Consider the following 22,166-nt stretch of genomic DNA (forward strand, 5'->3'; position numbering starts at 1 on the left):
TGAAAAAAGTAATCAGTTACTAATTACTGATTACTTCCCCCCAAAAGTAATCCCGTTACTTTACTGATTACTTATTTTCAAAAGTAATCAATTACTTAGTTACTTAGTTAGTTACTTTTTAAAAAGACGATTTACAACCTGAATAGGTGATAAAGCGATAGATCTTTCAGCCCAATTCTACTTTTTCTGCATAATTCATCATACAAAATGTAATCAAATGGAAAAGTCTCTTTTTAAAACTTGTTTTATTAGTTTTAATCTTTTAACTTTATGCATCAAGCAAAAATTAAATTATATGCAACATTCTCTGACTGGAAGAAATTTGTTTAACATTTAAACCTATTTTCTGCACATTCCAGCACATAAAATAAAATATTTTTTTGTGTTTACACTCACTCTTTCAAATAGATGCAAGTAAAACACAGCAGAAAATAAATAAAATCAAAGACTAGCGGTCCTGTTGCTCTATTTTCACCTGTAAAGCAGGACTGGGGTAGGCGGAGGAGGTTTACCCTGGTGCAGGTGTGCCGCAGCGGTCAGTGGAAGAATCCGCGAGTTTCTCTGTGAATTTCACATTACGTCGTAGCGCACTCGGTGCTTGCTTGGAAGTTTAGGGGTTTTTTCGCTGTAAAAAGAAGTTTTCTTCCCACGCACAACGGACACTAATGTTTTTGTCACTTTTTATGGAATCAAACTCAAAATAAGGTCAGTACTTCCACGCTTTAAACGCTGCATGCTACACTCTGTCCCGCACTCGATATATTATGATCTGCAGACAGCTGTTGTCACGAACGTCGCACTCGCTTACGTCACTGTCATGAGACGTTCTCGCAAAAAATCACGGTTTTAGTAACGCGGTAACGCAGCGTTCCTACGTGAAAGTAACGGTAATCTAATTACCGTTTTTGCAATAGTAATCCCTTACATTACTCGTTACTTGAAAAAAGTAATCAGATTACAGTAACGCGTTACAAGTAACGCGTTACTGCCCATCTCTGATGAGGACCCAACAAACCAAATAATCATGACAGGCATGGAGAACAAGGGGTGACAAAGAGAGAAATTATAGATACCATGAAAGGACAAGTGAAAACCAATATATTTAAACAGAGATGTGAAAGAGGAGGGAGAGGACCACAGTTTAGCTCAGCTAAATTCAATTTTCCTTATATAACACCATGTCACAACAACAGTGACCTAAAGAAACTTTATATTTTAAGGTAAAGACTCTACAATAATAGAGAGAACCCCCAACAATTGACCACCTCTCATGAACAAGAAAAATTCCCTTTTAACAGGAAGAAACCTCCAGGAGAACCAGGTCGTCTGCTGCAACCAGTTGGGAGTGAGGGAAGGAAGACAGGACAAAAGACGTGTTATGGAAGCGAGCCAGAGATTGTGATACAACATACAAGAGAAGGGCTGAAATGAAAGAATGAAAGACCTATAAAAAGGACACAGGCTTTTCAAATCCTAAATGAATTAATGCAGAAAGCGCTTCTTTTATGTATAAATGAAACTGAGTATGTATGACTTGTGACTGAAGAAACAATAAACAGTAAACCACTAACACTAGTAGACTTCACCACTAACTAATAAATAACTTTATCAGTGTTCTAGTATTGTTAAAATACTTTATAACATATAAACCGTTAATGACAATTAGAAAAACTAATTACGTATTAGTATGTCCACATACCGTCACCAAAACCTGTACAAATGACAACCGGTCAACAACGTCATGACGTCACCCAGCGTTACCTCAGCCAGCCAAAGCTCTGAAGTAGTTCGAGGCGCTCTCGTTCTATCCTGACCGCCTAATAGAGAAGCTTTATTTTCTTTCGATAGTGAAAACACCAGAGAAGAACGGAAGAGAAATAACGGGAAGAAGAACACAGACTGTGCGCTTCTGTTCAGAAACCCGGCAACCATGGGAGCTATTCTGGCGGCATTTTCTTTCGCAAGCTGGGTAAGGTCTAATGCTCCGACTCAGAAGTGAGGTTTTTACAAGCACCTTGAGATTTAAAGTGATGAGAAATGTAAGGTGTCGTAACACCCTGAAGCGTAGACAGCAACAGGTAGTAGGCTAGTGCTAAAGAACAGGGACCCACTCAGTTAGCTGCTATATTAATTCCCGTTGTGTTCTGTGATCTAGCTCAGGTTTGTTTAAACAGTTATGGTTTCGGTAACGTTTCAGCTACGCTATAATTTGATTTTATCTGCAGAAATCTGAGAATTCCCATGAAGTAGCTGCCGCGTGAGAACCAGTTCAAATGTACGGCACAACAGATAGTTAATCCTAACGCACTTGGTCATCTGCTGGCATGTGATTAACTGGATTAGTTGCGCTTTGTTACATTATAATAAGAACGCAACAAGCGTCGTATTTAGAAATGTCAGTAGATGAAACGTAGAGAATGAAAACAGTATCTTTTTTATATAAGGCAAGAGAGGAATAGCACTACATGGATACGCAATTAGGACTAGAGCAAATACCACAAATATATCTTGTAATAAAGCATTCAGTTTTTCACAGAGCTGTATTATCTGTCAATTTAACAACTTCATTTATACAAAAAGACAGACACAAGTAAAACTATAAAAAACGGTATTAACAGTATATTTTCTGTCTGGGTTTATTTATGGTTGAGATCGTGATGAAGCATGGCCAACCATTTTCAGGCTGTATGTTTTCTGGCAGACCTTTTCAAGGCCGAGTCTGCAGAAGGACTAAGCTGACCTTGTCTGGCTGGCATACTTGTTGACAATCTTCCAAGTATGGTTATCACTTGACTCCACGTCTGGTATTAGTGTATATTAGAGTCCAGTGGTTTACTGTAAATAAATACATATGCTGTCTGACAATGTCAGGCTGTGATTTTTTGTTTTGTTTTTACTACACCAAAACTTTATCAGTTTAGTCCACTTATATTTCTAAGTAAAGACACTAACATACATATACATATAAAGGTTAGCATGTACTACTTGCATTATATTGCTTCTTCTTGTAAACAATGTCTAGCCAAACTAGACTTAGAAACTTTGGAGTAGCAATATAAATTTTACATAACGCTAAACAAATATTCTTGTGGCATATTTTCAAAGCTTTAGAATCAATGTAGCTAAAGTATATATTTGGGGAGGAGTCGCTGTGACACATTCCTGCCCACAGGCCTGCTGGGTCTGACCACAAACACCACATGCTGCCTTTTTTAAATAGCTGCCCCACTTTTAACAGTCTTTCCTGGGGGTTCTACTGCAACTGATAGCTCATTAAATGAAAGTGAATACTAAAATTTTGATACATTTAGGTACACATATTACCATACTATAGTTTGATACAACATCACACATGATTCTTAAGCTCTAACTGTTAATGTGTATTGAATGTATAATGAATATTCTCCAGAAAAACCTTAAAGACACTGCATGCCCTCTATGGGCATGCAGTGTCTTTAATTCTAGAGGTAGAATAGACCACTTGCATAAAGTTATTGGCGCACATGTTGGCAAAGTGCCTCTCCTCTGTCCTCATAACATTTAAAACATGTTCCCACTGTGGTCCAAATTAATGTGCTGTTACCCCAAGGTAACTGTGATTACTTAGCACAGTCCAGTAGTTTCCAGTTAGTGAACCACATTTGCCTGTTTCAAATCCTCCTCCACTTTATCTTTCTCATTGTCATGCAAATTATGTATCTTAATACAAATACAAATAACTGGTCTTGTCAAGGGGACCATCTGACAAAGCTTTTTGAACTTGCCATTCAAAAGTCTCTTTTCTTTATCACTTTCTGCTCACCATACATATTATTACTGCTGCGTCACTTCCAGACATCCTGAACTACGAAAGTGGCCAAAGTCACAAACTGTGCGTTAATTGTGCACCAAAAAAGAAATTAAATAAATACATATATCTATATATGTATATATATATACATATATAGATATATGTATATATATATGTATTTGCAGCATTTATTCTGGCAGTCAACATGCTGGTTGCCTGATCCCTACTGATATGCCATTGTGGTACAACTTGTCATATTGGTTCCATCCAGCATGAAAGTTGATTGACAGTAGCGTTTTCTTTCATTTCATTTCATTTGTGATTAAGAACTTTATGCTAAAAAGTATTCTATTTGTGTATACCTTTTACCTTTTACCTTAGTCTTAAAGTGTATATTTGTTTCTTACTCTTCTTATATTTATTGTTTGTCTTTTGCACTGAATGGAACTCGTTGTCTCGTCTCTCTATATACTTTACTGAATATAGCACAGATGACAATAAAGTTTACTTTGACTCTGACCACAACAAATACAACATACAACAATATACCATTCAGAAATGTTTTTTTTTTATTAGTCTGTGCTTTACAGAACTGCTTGAATTGTTTTGTCATATTTTAACTAGCTAATACTCAAACATTTTTCATGTGTCTGTTCAAAATTGCAGGTTCTGATTCAATGTCATGGTAGGAAGTGGTATTTAAAACTTCAGGCTTTTCTCTTTAATATTTTTTTGAGACCTAACTTCAGATTTCAAAGTGTGGAAAAACATGCTGCAAGTGGGTCAATAGACATTTTTCAATAAATATATATCTTGAAATAGATTTGATATATAAAGCTAAAATTTTAATGTTTAATATGATGTCAGTCCACCCTTTGCAGCTATAACAGCTTCAGATATTGCCAGGCAGACGGGCAGCATAGACACTCAAGTTTGTTAATGCAATAACTTAAGAAGGAAGTCACCGAGGACTTTCAAATCGATACTATAGGTGCATCTACTAGGAGGCTGCGGGGTACCACTGGTGCTTGCCAATATTTTTAAAATTTGTGTTACTATCCATACATGTGTGGAGAGAGACAGAAACATGTTACTGTTTGCAAATATTTGATAATCATAAGAAGAAGAGCCCAGCCTGTTATTCTTATAATGTTATGCTCATGTTAAATGAACAGTAACTGTAACATTAGTTGCTGACTAGGCAGGCCCAATTACTTTTATCTATTTCTCATGTAAACCTTTTAAGTGGCTCATCTTTAAGTACCAGCTAGAAGTCTTAATATCCTGCTGTTCAGTACAGTGAGCGACGCCAAGGTAGTGTTTGAACTATAGTTCTTTTAATTAACATTCAAGCTCACTCATGTGCAAGCAAATTCATTTATGTATGTATTAGTTACCAAACACCAGCTTCCCCCCGACAGCTCACTCCTCGTCTTGCCTAGCAAGCTAAGAACATTAATTTACTGATTATCTTAGAAATCACACATTTAACTTACAGAAAAAGTGAGACAATGATGCCTCAGGTTCCATGTGTCAGTTAGTCCAGTTTACTGCAGAATACTTTACTCTGTCAGTTTGCAACAGTTGGAAACACTCAGTGCTTCTGCTTTATTTGCAGTTCCAGAAAAGAGATACATACAAGTTTCTCCATGACAGCAGCTGCCAATAAAAGCTTTCATCATTAATTATATCCAGGCAGGGAAAAACAGGACATGGGAAGGACTGCTGCAAACTCATTAGGAATAACTAAGTAATTTTCACAATAAGGGTGAAGGAGTTGTCCAATAATAAGTCAGTAAGCCAGTACAAGAAAACACAGCAAACTTGTGACAACTTTTTAACCTGCAGAAAAAAACCTAACGAGGGATAATTTGTTTAAAGTCTCAGAACCACAGAAGCCAATCTGCCTCATATGTCTGCAAGCCTGATGGCAATAAAGTAGTCCCTTTATGACACAACATATCAGATGGCACAGTGGTCAAAATACAGAGTGCTCTCAGTGCAAAGTAGTTTTTCTGTGATTGTCATTGTCTCTAATTGCCAGTGCTGTGCTGAGTCATTGAATGTTACTCAATGAGACGTTACAGTAGACTGTGTACAGCATAACAGTACAAACACGAGGATCAGTCTGTACTGGCAGTTGAATAGTTAAAAATCTAAAATAAATGATTGAAATATTTTTCTATGTTACTAAAATGTGTTGTCTGTGTTTGTTGTCAGTAGTGGAATTTAAAAAACAAAAATCCAAAGGTTTAGTAAAGTGCATCACTGTATTATGCGGTACATGTTTGATTAAGAACATGTATATGTTGTGTTCTCACATTAATCGCTTACATTTTTTCTTACACAAATCCCTGAATGTTCCACTTTTGCTTCAAGTGTGATTTTTTATTGATCCTCCAGGTGCCGTGCCTGTGCAGCAGTGCTGCGTGCCTGACGTGTAGCTGCTGTCCGAGCATCAGAAACTCCACGGTGACCAGGATCATCTATGCCTTTATAATGCTGATAGGCACCATCGTTGCCTGCATCATGCTGTCACCGGGTGTGGATCGGCAGCTCAAAAGGGTAGGAGTTGACCATAAAAATACCATAGGATAGACATTTACATTCACAGTAAAGTTTACATTATTTAAAGTTAAAATAAAATTATAATGGTTGAAACTGGTGCATAACTGATGCAAAACATGAGTGTTCATGCAAAGCCACCATGAGATTTATAACACGCGCACCAGCACAATTTGTTTCTCGTTTAAAACAATCGTTGACAATCGTTTAAAAATGGATAAATAAAGTGATGCTGACATAACAGGGATGCTGAATGTTGTTTTCTCTGAGACATTAACTGTGATTCAAGTAAAGTTTGCAATCAAAGTTCATATGAAAAAGAAAAAGAAGAAAAACAAGTGGAAGACAAGGAGCACATGACATGTCAGCCCCAGATAACACAGTCCAATCCAGATTCATAGCTCCCAAGAAATAGTACCAAGAGATTAGAATATGTGATGACTGATGACATCCAGCAATAACAGAAGCTATTTTAATGAAAGGTAAAATCATTTAAGATAAGGAAACTTGAATATGTATAAACTGAAGCAATTAAAGCCCACACCTTTCTCTTTAGTATTTTCCTTTCTTTAATTGCATTTTTTTTTTCTATTTAATTCTGAGCATTTTGTTTAGCTTATGATGTTTTGGAAAATAAATAGTCAATAATAATAATAACCATAATAACAATAGTACTTAACACCTTATTTACTGTTAGTAAAAAGTTAGGATTAAAGTGGAGATGATGATAATTTTGATGAAAGCCAAACCGCATGTCAGCACAAGTCCAGGCCTGTAACCATCTCCATCAAGAGTGCTGTGCGTAAACAGATGTCTACAAACCTCAGTGTACTAAAGCAATTTTATAAAGATGAAAGAGCCAAATTTTCTCCTTATCAGTGTCAGAGACAGATAAAATCTTGTAGAAAACCTATTACATTATTGCTGCTAAAGACCTGAGACTGGAATAGAGACTTTGCTTTACTTACACCTGACTGTAAAAGAAGCTCGATCATCACAACCCTAACCCTGACACCATAGCCCTAACCGGCCCCTTCTCGGAGCAGACATCAGCAGGTTTTTCTCCAAGTCAAAAAGCTTTGACAACATAACAATGTGATTGTTCACATGCAATCTTGATCCTGGACAAAGACTATTATGCTGAACCAGTAACAACAATATCATGAGGATATATCAAATATACCATAAAAGACAAACACAAAATTCCCTGCTGTGTATATATTGTCTGAGTCTCTCTGTTCTTTGTCATGTTGTTGTCATTTGTTCCCTTCGAGCTATGTTTCTTTCCTAGTGCTTAGTTTGTTCCTAGTTTCTGCCTAGTCTCAATTTTTGAACTTTGTGCCCTGAATTACGGCAATAAAGCTTCCTGTTGAGTTTAGCTCTGCTTGCAAGTACAAATAAAATTTGAATCATTGGTGAAAAAAAACATTCACATCCTTCCTACAGAAGCTAAGTACAGCAGCCTGTGATATTTATTTAGATGGCTTCTCTCTAATTGATCTCTTTGAACTAACTTTAATAATTACTTTCACCAAGCCATCAGCATGTCATTTCAATGAGGAGAGAAAATTAGAAGGAAAGTGGAAATGATGTAAAGCTTAGATTAGGAAAAGGTTCTTGTTGTTTTCATTAGTTGTGTTTTCATTAGTTATAGTTCTTAGCAAATCAGAATCTGCAAAACGTACTTAGAAGGTTGCACTTTGAAGAAAGTTAGAAATTTGGAAATCATAATCAGCTAGGAACATTTCAGGTGGTGCATCCGTACTTCTTATGGCCTCAGACAGTGGACTCTTTTGTGGTCGCGAATTTTGAAGCCATCATGATAACCTTCTCCCACCAACGATGTGGAGATCCAACCCTTTTAGATCCAATTAAAATCAAGACACTCAAAAAGATGCTCTGGAAAAGAGCAGAATTCTTGGAACAGAGTTTAATACACTGAATCATATGAACAGCAGGAAAAATACATACAGACATTTAGCAATAGAGTTACATAGCAGAAAGCAAGCAAAGCAAAACCCCGGGGTGTACAGCCTTAAGCACAGACAGCAGAGCAACACAGAGACGGACAGGAAGTAGCAGCAGGAGAAAAAGAGCTGGGAGTGTCCTCTGGTCCCCTAATATATAGGGATCAGTATCCCCGCCCCCTGCTGCTGGGTAACTTTCCCACGCGCCCAAACACAGCTGCAGGGGTCAGATACAGGCCAGGGTACGGGCAGGGCTCTGGCTGAGGGCCCTGCCCAAAGGGACACCCTTAGGTTAACCCTTTGCTTTGCCTTCTGCGATAGGTCATGACACGGTCAAACATCACACATTAATCCTAATTATTAAATCTTACACAGCAAGTGGCACAATCTTATAATATATAATCTTATAACTACATAGGTTTGTCATATATAAAAACACTTCAGTGTAGGTTCAAAGTGTGTGTGTGTGTGTGTGTGTGTGATTATATCGTATGATATTTTATCGTGATGTGTTCAGGATCTCTGTTACAATGTTACTGTTTTGGTTGTGCTGCATGAAAGACGTTGAGTGTGTATTAGGGAAGGTTAGTTACCGGAGCTGGAGAGTGAGTTATTCAGGTGAACTCTCAGCAGCATTAACTGCCCTGTTACTGTGAAACCTTAATAAACCTAAAGCAAAATGCCTTGTGCTTAAGACTACATGAAAGTTAAAATACATATGTTCAGTCCACATAGATATATAGTGTATATAGTTACATAGTTATACATATCATAGAAAAATCCACCACACTTTGTACCTGTCCTGCTAAATCAGTGCAGGATTCAGTACTGTTGGCTGTAAGATTATACGAGACAGAATGGAACACACTGTTGGATTTAATGAAAATACACTGAACTGCTTTGAACCATGTATATCTAATAGATTACAGTTTGTTCAAGTAAACAGGGAGCCTTCTTCACATAACGAAGTTAGTGATGTTCCACAGGGTTCTGTGCTAGGACCAATACTTTTTTTTATACATGCTTGAGGCAGTATTATTAGAAAACATGACATACATTTGACCTGTAATTTTCTTGTACTAAATTCTGATAAAATTCGGGTTATTGTATTTAGTATTAAAAATCTTAGAAAACATTGTGTCTAATCAGACACGTACTCTCAAAGGTATTACTTTGACTGCCAGGATATGTTCTTCATCATACAAATTAAACAAATGTGTATGGATTCTATTATCTGTGTAATATTGCTAAAATCAGAAACAATTTTTCTCAGAATGATGCTGAAAAACTTGACTTTTGTAATTCCTTATTAAGTGGCTCTTCTTTACACTCTCTTAAAAGCCTCATATGCATATAAAAATCTCCCCTAGATGTACAGAAAACAAGGGTCTTTCTCTGATTTTCTGTAGATCCCAGGCTTTTGTGAGGATGGGGCAGGTTCGTCTGTCCGTGGTCTACAGGCGGATGTCAAGTGTGAGATGTTTGTGGGGTACCAAGCAGTCTACCGTATATGCTTTGGAATGAGTATGTGGTTCTTGGGGTTCTCCGTTCTCATGATAAACATAAAGAACAGCAGAGATCCACGTGCTGCTATCCACAATGGGTAAGTACTGCAGTAAAGCTAGCAACACGTAAATATTTTTACCAGCACAGTCCTACCAATCCTGAGGTTCAGTTTTAGACTTTTTTATACCATAGCAGGTACATAAACACAAAGCAGCCATAGATCAACTGCATTTAAATATCGCATTTCCAGGCCTTGTCTGTGTTTGCACTCTAGTCCACCTTGGCTCTTTAACACTGTGAGGTTGTAAAATGTAAATTATACAAGATGTGTTTTAGCAGAAGACCTTTGTTTTTTAGTTTACAAAGTTTAAAAAATGCAACAATAAATATTCATCATGGCTGTCCGATGTCATACTAGCACATATATAATGTCCATCATCATATTTGGCTGTAAAGTTCTTATTTGGTCTCACCAGCAGTGAGGGGGGGGGGGGGGGGAATATGATCAGCATAACATAAAAAAGTAACAGTGATAAATTCATTAAATAAGTATTAAATAAATACATGTGTGATGCACATTCATATCAAAAGTGTGTTTGGACCTTTCAGGGTAACTGATTGGACTCTGGACATATAACTGTGAAAGCAGATGAGATATTTGATTGAGACAGTTTTCCTGAGACTTATGACAGTAACAATTTGTTTCAGATTTTGGTTCTTTAAGTTTGCTGCCTTGGTGGCAATTACAGTTGGTGCCTTTTACATCCCTGAAGGGCCTTTCACCTACAGTAAGAATTTGTTTTTAAAATCCTTGATAACGCAGATCTCTTTTACACACAGATTTGTTAGTGTGTGTGAAAGACGAGTAGTTCAATTACTTGTGTATTTGTGTTGTTGCAGTATGGTTTGTCATAGGCTCTGGTGGAGCCTTCTTTTTCATTCTGATTCAACTGGTGCTGCTGGTGGACTTTGCCCACTCCTGGAATGAGTCCTGGGTTGACAAGATGGAGAATGGCAACTCCAGAGGCTGGTATGCAGGTCAGTGACTCTGGCCCAGTTACATGCTGTATTCACCTTCTAAATACTGTTACATAAGCAAGCACTTACTCTGAATTTTTTTTTAAAAAAAGCATACATGTAGCACACACAGATTTCACAAATCTACTTTCAAATCAGGTTTTTGGTTTCAGCTTTGAACTGTTTCTACCTTGTATTTTTAGCTCTACTGGCTGTCACGATCCTGAACTACATCCTGTCATTAACAGCTGTTGTGCTGTTCTTTGTCATCTACACGAAACCCAATGAATGCTTCATCAACAAATTCTTCATCAGCTTCAACATGTTGCTCTGCATCGTTGCCTCTGTTGTCTCAGTCCTGCCTAAAGTCCAGGTGTGAATACACGGCATGTCTGCGATGCACAGATAAACATAAAACCTAGTATGTTTTAAACAAACAAACAAACAAACAAAAACAAGACACACTATTCTAAGCACTGAAGATTCTGCTTTGTGTTTGCAAATGTTTGTGCTACTAGCATCATGTCATGATGGGCATCTATAGTAGCATGGAATTGATGCTAAGCCCCCTTTGCTGAGTTTGACAGTGTAAAATGGAAAGACAGAATAAACCTGAAAATGGTTGGATATCTCTCTCTTAATTCTGTTATTTCAAAACATTATGACTGTGTTTTGTAGCAGCTTGTTTAGTTTTGCTATAGGAGATAATATTGAAAAGTAAACATAGCTTCTACCAGCTATTTTTGTGCAAAACTAACTGAACTGTGTTAATGCAATAATAAAATAATATCAGATGGGAATAAAAACATTATTTAAGTCTAAATTTTAATTCTAATAAATGTACTCAGGTTGAATTAATCAATTAGAAGAAGAAAAACTAGAAAAAGAAGGAAAATGAAAAAATAGCTGTATTTTCTTTGCCTCAAAACAGAAACATGAGTACAATCAGGGGTTAAGGTGAGAATCAGCGGGCAGGGAACCCTAAAATCAGTTTTACAGATGGTGACAAAAAGCACAATTCACTCAATGTACTGTGATCAGCTGACCTGCTGCTCAAAAAAAAAAGAAAACACAACCCACTTAAACTGCCCACTATGCCACACGACTCTTTGTTCTCTTTTATGCGATATCCCCTGGCTCGAATAGGATTACCTTTCATTTGTTAAAAGGCTTAAAATTGATGTGTGAAGGCTAGTGATGTGAAATGATAGCATCCTTCAAATGCGTTAAACCAAAAGTAACAAGCCTGTTTTGAAAAGGTAAGTAGTAGAAAGTACAGATAGTAAAAAGTTATCAGGAAAAAAATCATTCATGTTATGTACAGATACCCAAAACATTGGCAGTTGGCTAATTAGAGTTTAGCTGAACAGGTTTTCCCAAGCTACCCACAAACATTCCCACTGTTGCTGGCCTTTTTTAAGCATCTAGATATTTTCTAAATAATAAACAAAGGTTCATTTTTGTGTTTGGATTACTTAAACAGTAAACACAGGATTATGACTTCTTTTTATATAATACATATGTACAGTTTCAGTTCAAACCTGTGGGAAGTAAATGCTTGGCACTGATAAATCTTATCTGTGTATTTCCAGGAGTCTCAACCTCATTCAGGTCTACTACAGTCTTCTTTCATCACCTTGTACACTATGTTTCTAACCTGGTCTGCCATGACCAATGAGCCTGGTGAGACTGTTTATATTGTCTGGGAATTTCAATAGACTCAAACAATCCTTTATCTGTACATATTTATGTACTTCTCCAGTCATTTCAAAGAAAAGATCTTTTTGTGTCATAACCTTAAGATTTATTGCTTTTTAGAAAAGCTTTGGGTTATTTTGTTCAAATTGCACCTAAGCTAACACAGCATGATGTAGTTAATTATTATTCCATAAGGTAGTTATACATGAAGTATTGCAATTTTAAGTACTATTTTCAAGTTAATTTCACAGAGCTCCTAAAAACATATCAGTTGTGCACCACATGTAATGATATAGAGTATGTCTCCAAATATGTCGGTGTCAGTTTGTGTAGATTCAAATATTGTGTTTGTTTTTGAAAGTATTTTTTAATTATTATTGTTATTATTTGTTTTGCTGATCTCAGACCGGGAATGCAACCCCAGCCTGTTGAGTATCTTCCAGCAGATCACAGCCCCGACCCCGGGACCTATAGAGACCGAGAACCAGACAGCCACCACGGCAATGATTACCACAATCACTGGGACAGAAAAACCTGCCTTTACATCTCCCTACCTGCAGTGGTGGGATGCTCAGAGCGTCGTGGGCCTCATTATATTTATCTTGTGCATCCTGTATTCCAGGTAACATTGTAAATATATAAGAACCAGTCTATTTTACCTCTTTTTACTGTAGACTGCAGTGTTAAACAGCATTAAAAAAACATGCTTACAGACTGATGCAAAAAAAAAAAAATGCTTTTGATCTCTGTAGCCAGTTTCCTCCGTCACAGCAACTTTTGCAGTGTACCCTTTTCAATTAATGGTCACCTCACTTCCTAGTACTAGCTAACGAATTAGCATTTTCTCATTCAAATGTACTTACTAAATTGTTACCATACCAAAATACTTACGTTGGATTCTGTTCATCTGGACGTAGCGTTTTGTGGGAGAAACGTTTCATCACTCATCCAAGTGACTTCTTCAGTCTCAGCTGACTGCAGGTTTCCCCAACTTTATAAACAGGAGAGAAGGACAACCGCTGACTAAGCGAAAACCTGTAGTGATCCCATATGTGTCAGGAGTATCAGAGCAGTTGAGACGCATTTTTTTTAAACACCGGGTCTCTGTGGCTTTTAAACCCCAAAACACGCTGCGCCAAGAATTGGTCCACCCCAAGGATCGGGTCCCCCGACACAAACAGAGTAACATAGTGTACGCTGTTAAGTGCCAGGAGGATTGCCAGGATTTATACATCGGGGAAACCAAACAACCTCTGGCAAAGCGGATGGCACAACACAGAAGAGCAACCTCATCAGGCCAGGACTCTGCAGTCTATTTACACCGACAGGCCAGTGGACACTCTTTCAACGATGAGGATGTACACATCCTGGACAGGGAGGAACGCTGGTTTGAGCGCGGAGTCAAGGAGGCCATTTACGTGAAAAAGACCATCTCTGAATCGAGGAGGGGGGCTAAGGGTACATCTGTCACCATCTTACAATGCTGTGATTGCAGCCATTCCCCAACTCTCTGTGAATGGGACTCATGGCCATTGATCAGTGATTGTTGATCAATGGTCATGAGAATTTGCATAATTATGATTAAGGAACTGACCTCACAGCCCATTGTTCCTTCAGTGGGCTGGTTTCAGTCATTATGCAAATGTACTGTTTATAAGGTTTGGGGAAACCTGCAGTCAGCTGAGACTGAAGAAGTCACTTGGATGAGTGACGAAACGTTTCTCCCACAAAACGCTACGTCCAGATGAACAGATTCAACTTTTGGAGATTTACTTTCCTGGATGATTGAGAATGCATCAAGACTTATATTGGAGCTTGAAAAAAAGAGCCCAAAAAGCAGTAGGTGATGTGATGTTTGTGCATACCTAAGAACGAATGCACTATACACTAATCTATAATACACACTCTTCACCTTTGTCTGTGGAAGTAGCCTGCTTACTGTATTGCATAGCTACATACCCTTCACTTTCTTTATCCACAGCTAAAGAAACTGATGCCTCGACTAATCTAAGCGACTGCAGCATATAAAGAGGATCACACACCAAGTTGACAAATTTGAACACAAGTTCAAATTTGTCAACAAGAGCCTTTTTCATTTCAACAGAAAAACAAAAAAACTCTGCATCTCGTAGGCCTGGCAGAAAGTAACAGAGACCAGGTCAGCCACACAGTGGGACACAGAATTTCCTTCCCTAAATTAATAGCACAAATGAACTAAACTAACAAATGAATCTGTGAGGAAAAAAACAGACCACTGGAGCCTCCATTCCAAGTGGGGAAAAAATGATGAAAAACAAAGACGGAACTGCATGTCTGGAAGACAGAGGCACATACTCCCAACTTCCATTAAATAGACAGGGCAGTCAGTAATAGGCTGGCACACATGAGAGAAAGATGAGCAAAGGAAGAAGGGAGGGGGGTACATTACCAGAGGCCCATCTAAGCTGTGTTTAGCGCATTGAATTTGTGGGATTAAAATGTGCTCATTGAAGAATGTGGATTAGGTTGTTCACATGAAAATAACAACACGGGCTGTTAAAACTGGTTAAGCTGCTGTTTTGTAATGAGAGCTGAACTATGAACTGGCTATTGTTCAGTCAGCAAGACTAATTTAAAAAGGCAAGCAATATCTGGATAAACTTGATTTAAAAACATGATCTCAATTAAATTAAAAAGTTAAAGTTAATTAAATTAGTAGGGGCTGTCTGTGAGGATGTAATTTTGCACTAATAAGAATCATAGGACCTGCATTTCACAGCTCAGCATTGCATCATCATTGTCTCCTTGTTTGCAAGCAATCTTCACTAAAGGTGAGATGTATGACATCATTTGTTGTTGTTGATAGTATCAGATTAACCATACCAGCTAGAAAACCAAAGCCAGGTCAATAGCCAACTTGAAGCCAGCAGCACTGAATAAATGTGTTTAAAATGGTCACCAAGAAAATTCTGTTGAAAACCTGATGATGTGATATGATTGAGCTATGAAATGACTGAGTTTAGCACTATAAAAATGTTTCCTTAACCTGTTAAGCCCCAGCGGTTTTGCTGAGGTCCCTGCTTGAAAAAGACATGGTCAAAGTGAATTGAACACTTGTGAGACCTTATCAGAGGTGCAAGCATCACAGCAGATGCCATTGTGTCAAAGTAACTGAGGATACAAAGCAGAAAAGTACCAGCGAGTTTTTCCTGGCCTGGTCTTTTATAGCACACAACCGCCTTTAAAATATGCTGCAGTAGATCAAAAACCAAAGAAAATGATGAATCAATATATGGACATTACCTGTGCAAAGATTAATGCTACTGAAGTGAAACAGAGCAAAGTTAAAGAGATTTATGGGAGATAAAAGCTAAGCTTTTGCTATTGGGCACAATTTGGCATAATCTATAAAAGTTGAAATTTCTTTGATATTGAATCGGGGCGATCGTGGCTCAAGAGTTGGGAGTTCGCCTTGTAATCGGAAGGTTGCTGGTTCGAGCCCGGGCTTGGACAGTCTCGGTCGTTGTGTCCTTGGGCAAGACACTTCACCCGTTGCCTACTGGTGGTGGTCAGAGGGGCCGGGTCCAGCAGCCTCGCCTCTGTCAGTGTGTCCCAGGGCAGCTGTGGCTACAATGTAGCTTGTCATCACCAGTGTGTGAATGGGTGGATGACTGGATGTGTAAAGCATTTTGGGGTCCTTAGGGACAAGTAAAGCGCTATACAAATACAGGCCATTTTTTTGGTCAGAGGTCATTTTTTAAATAAAAAAACAACAACAACAAGACTGTACACTATGAGCCTTTTTAAACGTGAATCGTAATTTTAGTCCAGTTTTTTGGTCCAGTTTTCTGGACCAAAATCACTCTGACATTTCTGTGGATACCACACACGTCTATATTTAAATAACAGATCTGGCAGTACATCCCTTTAAACCAGATGTTCTCCCTCTCACCCCTGGTACCGGGGCATTGAGGTTCAATAGGTTAAGCAAAGCCAATGGCTGCACTCACAGCAGAAATAAGACTTGTAGTTCGTGAATGAATAAAAGAGGCATGTTATATAAATGGAACTATTTCAACATTTCAACATTTATTGAAAAACAACTCACACTGACCAAAGTAATGTACAAAAGGAAGAATGATAAAAATCAAGTTTCAAGTCTAGTTTTAAAAGAGGGGGCAGATTTGGCTGTGAGGGGAATGGCGTTCCAGAGTTTGGGGACAAACACAGGGACTAGAAAGAGAGAGCAGATTTCTCCTGTTTTGGCTTCCCTTCATTGGCTTCCTGTTAAATCCAGAATTCAAAATCCTGCTCCTCACATACAAGGTCTTAAATAATCAGGCCCCATCTTATCTTAATGACCTTGTAGTACCATATCACCCTATTAGAGCACTTCGCTCTCACACTGCAGGCCTACTTGTTGTTCCTAGAGTATTTAAAAGTAGAATGGGAGGCAGAGCCTTCAGTTTTCAGGCCCCTCTTCTGTGGAACCAGCTTCCAGTTTGGATTCAGGAGACAGACACTATCTCTACTTTCAAGATTAGGCTTCAAACTTTCCTTTTTGCTAAAGCATATAGTTAGGGCTGGACCAGGTGACCCTGAATCCTCCCTTAGTTATGCTGCAATAGGTGTAGGCTGCCGGGGATTCCCATGATGCATTGAGTTTTTCCTTTCCAGTCACCTTTCTCACTCACTATGTGTTAACAGACCTCTCTGCATCGAATCATATCTGTTATTAATCTCTGTCTCTCTTCCACAGCATGTCTTTATCCTGTTTTCCTTCTCTCACCCCAACCGGTCGCAGCAGATGGCCCTGCCCCTCCCTGAGCCTGGTTCTGCCGGAGGTTTCTTCCTGTTAAAAGGGAGTTTTTCCTTCCCACTGTCGCCAAAGTGCTGCTCATAGGGGGTCATATGATTGTTGGGTTTTTCTCTGTATGTATTATTGTGCGATCTACTGTACAATATAAAGCGTCTTGAGGCGACTGTTGTTGTGATTTGGCGCTATATAAATAAAATTCAATTCAATTCAATTCAAGAACATGAATAGAACATCTCTACTATGAGTGAAAATCTAGAGTGGGCGAGAGCAGAAGCATCTGATCAGCTGACAAGTGGGACCTAGAAGCTGAATAAGGGGGTATAAGAGGTGTAAGGCAATCAGTTCCAAACCTTACAGGAAACCAGGGTTAACCCTAACCCTACCCTAAGCTAAAGCTGGTCAAATATGATCTATTTTTTCTTTAGAGCAACCGAGCAGCAGCATTGGCCAAGCAGACAGAGAGGACTGACAGAGACCAGTCCAAGCAGGAGGAAATGAATGACAATTGTACAATCTCTCACAAAAAGAAAAAAAAGCTTAATTTTCAATAAAAAGCAGAGAAGGGAAAAACTGTTTTTCGCCACTAAGGTTATTTGCTTTTCAAACCTAAAATCCCAAAGTTTTTTTCATAGGGCTTAACATAGATGGACAGATTCCCAGAAAACCCTCTGATGGAACTTCCAAAAAGGACAATTTCTGTTTTATCCACTATTTATCATACAGCTAAAGCCTGGACCTGTCAGAACTGAGAGGCAGATATAGTTGAATATCATCAGCAAAGGAGTAAAAGGAGATAATAGGAAACACAAAGTGCTTTTCCATTTACCATTTCTTCAGTAACTTAAAAGTAAAGAAAAGTGAATTAAAAAGAAAATTAAAATAATGATCTGGATCAGTGGTTCCCAAACTTTTTTTGCTAGGCCCCCCTTTGTTTTACAACAAAAGAGATTTTTATAAAAACTCCTGCCAGGTTGGAAATTTTTGAAAACTCAGTTTTTGTGTTTACGTGTGGACGAGGATTACAGAGTTCGTCACGCAACGTCAAAGGTGTGTGCCTTTTTCACGTCACGCTGTGCGCCACATTATTGTTTACATGAGATGAATTTCTACAGTGGCGGATAGATTCAAAATACTGTTAATCTGAGTATCTGCAGGTTTTACACGCTTACATACACACGCAGTTACTGTCCCTCCATTTAGAAAGGCAGAGGCGTCACGGTGTAATTAGTTGTTTTTTTTCCTGTGTATTAATATTCAACATTGCTGTCAATACATTTTTCAAAAAATGCCTCTCTGTGCAAAATGGGTTTAAACACATAAACAGCTGTGGGATCCTGTTTGTCCGTGATTTGGAGAGCCCAGCGCTGCTCCCGACGCAGGGAAACTAATTTTGCAGGGGAGACCTACCTTGGCACTTGTGCAGGTGAAGCCAAAGGGAAGATATGCTTCACCATATTTTCTAGTCTTTGGCTTGGAAGGAAGTTGGTTTGGAAACATATTTGGCGATGCTTCATCTTCTGCATTGCGTTTGTGTGCTAGCAGTATCCAAGCGTTCTTCTTTTTCTTTTTTTTCACCCCCCCCCCAACCCGCCCGCAATGGCTGTGCGCCCCCCCACTTTGGGAACCTCTGATCTGAACAGAACAATCAGTGTGAAGATTTAGAAAGATGTATCCCTCAGAGTAGTTACTAAAATTCCTGGAATTTTAGAATTTCACCACTGAGCTGTTATTGGTGTAGAGTACTGTTGTAATTACTAGTTATGGTTCCTCACCTGATGACGGGTTAAGCATTTCTAAGCCTTCCTTGTTAATGTGTACTGTGTTTGTGTCTGTTATTTTTTCATACTGTGATCCTAATACTTGCTTTTCTTTCTTTTTGGTCAGTTCATTCATCTCTGTTTTGATTCCAGCATTCGTTCATCCAGCAACAGCCAGGTTAACAAGCTAACTATGGCATCCAAAGATTCAGTCATCCTCGCTGAGGTGGGCAGCACAGCAGAACAGTCAGAGGAGTCGACAGGGCCCAGACGGGTGGAGGACAATGAGCGGGACATGGTCCAGTACAGCTACTCCTTTTTCCATTTCATGCTTTTCTTGGCCTCACTTTACATCATGATGACCCTCACTAACTGGTACAGGTCAGTGGCTTCAGTGGCTCCCTTCTCTCTTAGCACAGCATCTAAAGTGTAGTTTGAAGTGTTTAGGTGGTCAATAATCCTACAAAATATCTTTATATATGAATTACCATTCATATATAAAGATATTTTGTAGGATTTATTTCATTTCCTTTATATACAGTGTATGAAAAAGTGTTTGCCCCCTTCCTGATTTGCTACTTTTTTGTATGTTTGTCACACTTAAATGTTTCAGAGCATCAGACAAATTAAAATGATGGCCCTGTGTGAAAAAGCCCCCCTAAACCTGATAACTGGTTGGGACCATTAGCAGCAACAACTGCAATCAAGTGTTTGCGATAACTGGCAATGAGTCTTTTATAGCGCTGTGGAGGAATTTTGGCCTGCACATCTTTGCAGAACTGTTTTAATTCAGCAACATTGGAGGGTTTTTGAGCATTCTGGGGTCTTTTGTGAGCTCTTGGATGAGTCATCGCTGCATCCTTGGGGTAATTTTAAACAGACAGCCACTCCTGGGAAGCTTCACCGCTGTTCCATGTTTTTGCCATTTGTGTAAAATGGCTCTCACGGTGGTTCACTGGAGTCCCACAGCCTTAAAAATGGCTTCATAACATTTTCCAGACTGAAATATATCAATTACTTTGTTTCTCAGTTCTCCTGAATTTCGTTGGATCTTTATTTTAAAACCTTTATTTAAAAAACTGCATATTATTGTCAAATATTTACATTTGTTTGATGATGTGAAACATTTAAGTGTGGCAAACACTGTTTCATGCGATTGTATCCATTCAGATGCATGAACCAGACTGACAGAAACTATACAACAGAAGGGATAAATGCTATATGAAGCAATGCATTCAAAATAGGTTATAAACCAAAACGGGGGGTTTTACATCCAATTAGTTTTGTAAAATTATCCAAAATATTGTCAAGCATTTATCTGTCAGAGAGAGACGTGTTATGACACAAATGTTATGGTTGACCATAAGAGTCACATTCTGGCACTAACATAACCCAGAAAATGGTTTAAATATCCAGAATTGCCCTTTATTGGTGTCTGTGGCTGGTATTATTCAGTCAAGTAGTACCAAGAAGAATGAGGACAACAATGGTCTGCTGACTTTGCAGATCAGTTTCATCTTTTGTTTTGAACTCTTTTTTGGTTATGATCTAGTTTTCTGTGCAGCTGTCAGTCCATTGTGCATTTGTGTATATTAGGAAATTCATAACTCATTGTTAAAACTGTAAATGGTCCCACAATGTTTCATTAGGGGTTTAATGGCACCATATAAGCCAAGCACAGGCAATTTCCTACTGTATAATTGATATGCTGACTTTATTTTTCTGAGGTGCAGTTTTCCAGCTAAGAGATTTTGTGATTTCTGCTTGAACAAGTTAAGGAATTTCCTTCTTAAAGTAGCTTTCTCAGTTTTTTATGAATATATTTATTGCATTTTTTGTTCTGACAGCCCTAATACAGACTACACCATAACGACCAAGTGGCCAGCAGTATGGGTGAAAATCACCTCCAGCTGGGTTTGTTTGGCTTTGTACACATGGACACTGGTGGCCCCCATGGTCTTCACCAACCGAGACTTCAGCTGATCAGCCAGTCTCCACAGCGTGCTCGACAAAACTCTTATTTTTTGTCTGTTTTTACATTACATTTGTCAATAATCCTACTGTCAAGATGGACTCAGGTTTTACACTTTTAGCTGGATTCTGATTGAGTTGATTGTGCATTCTTCCAAAGTGCCCTAACAGTTGCTTCAGATAAAGATTTTTAATATAGTGATTTCACGCCAGTTGCATCACTGACAATAGCAATATATATCTTTGTTGCATTTTTGTGCTTGGGTAATTTTCTGGTTAGAGCAAACCTTTTGAATTTTTGTTATTATATACTTTAAGCCAGCTAGATTTTTTTTTCTTCTTTTTTTTTTTGCTGTAACACCAATTTATGGTGAATGCTTAGTTGAAAAAAGAATAAATTCTCGACATCATGGGATTACAGCTATGACTTACTGTGGAGCTGGGGTGAACTTCATTCACTATGAAGAGGATGTAGTTGGCTGTTCAACCTTCATATGCCTTATATGTCTGAAAAATGTTAGAATATTAGATAACTAGGGAGTATGTACATGAATGTCGCTGACATAACTGCAATATGACCAAAATCAGCTCGAGTTTCTGCCAAATGTAAATGGACGTGCAGGTGCGTCAGACCTGAAGATGTCAGGTGGTTTTAAAATATCCTTAGAACAAAGAGATACAGGCACACCTCTGAATAGCCTGGAATATCTTTAGTATTTATTTTGATTATTGTTGTAAGAATGTGTTTCTGTAATTTAAAAAAGATTTAAATTTTTAAGAAAAGGACTCTATAACTGAATAATTACAGATGTTTGAGAATAAAAAATCTGAGCATTTGCCTTGTGTTCCAGATTTACCCAGTGTGGTTAATAAGTTATAAATTCTCTGTAATGCTTCTGCAGTTTGTGATTATACTGACCTACTATAAATGCAAAGTAAATGCTGAGTCAAAGCATTTACTTTGCATTGACTCAGAGATTCAGTGTGCTCATTTATGTTACAGACAGGGGAAAAAAGCATTCTTCGTGTGAGACTCTGAAAGTCATCAAGTCATAATTGGTTCCACACTTTTTTGTGTTACTAACTAAATGTTAATA

At 38.2% G+C, this 22,166-nt stretch overlaps 1 protein-coding gene across 1 annotated transcript; it reads left to right on the forward strand.

Annotated features, from left to right (window-relative positions):
• The first annotated feature begins 1,738 nt into the window (after nt 1-1,738).
• Nucleotides 1,739-21,921, forward strand: serinc3 (serine incorporator 3). The gene is made up of 10 exons (XM_005452197.3): nt 1,739-1,969; nt 6,194-6,355; nt 9,732-9,925; nt 10,537-10,616; nt 10,729-10,866; nt 11,049-11,218; nt 12,438-12,528; nt 12,949-13,165; nt 19,252-19,479; nt 20,946-21,921. The coding sequence occupies exons 1-10, from the start codon at nt 1,931-1,933 to the stop codon at nt 21,079-21,081; spliced, it is 1,455 nt and encodes a 484-aa protein (XP_005452254.1). The 5' UTR covers nt 1,739-1,930; the 3' UTR covers nt 21,082-21,921.
• The last annotated feature ends 245 nt before the right edge of the window (nt 21,922-22,166 follow it).

This window comes from Oreochromis niloticus, linkage group LG5, assembly GCF_001858045.2.
Source record: "Oreochromis niloticus isolate F11D_XX linkage group LG5, O_niloticus_UMD_NMBU, whole genome shotgun sequence".
Classification (NCBI taxonomy): domain Eukaryota; kingdom Metazoa; phylum Chordata; class Actinopteri; order Cichliformes; family Cichlidae; genus Oreochromis; species Oreochromis niloticus.

Bases quoted from the DNA above. Each gene is read 5' to 3' on its own strand.
- serinc3 (XM_005452197.3), top strand. From the start codon at position 1,931: ATGGGAGCTATTCTGGCGGCATTTTCTTTCGCAAGCTGG. The intron at 10,867-11,048 runs GTCAGTGACTCT...TTGTATTTTTAG, and splicing joins CTCCAGAGGCTGGTATGCAG to CTCTACTGGCTGTCACGATC. The intron at 19,480-20,945 runs GTCAGTGGCTTC...TTGTTCTGACAG, and splicing joins ACCCTCACTAACTGGTACAG to CCCTAATACAGACTACACCA.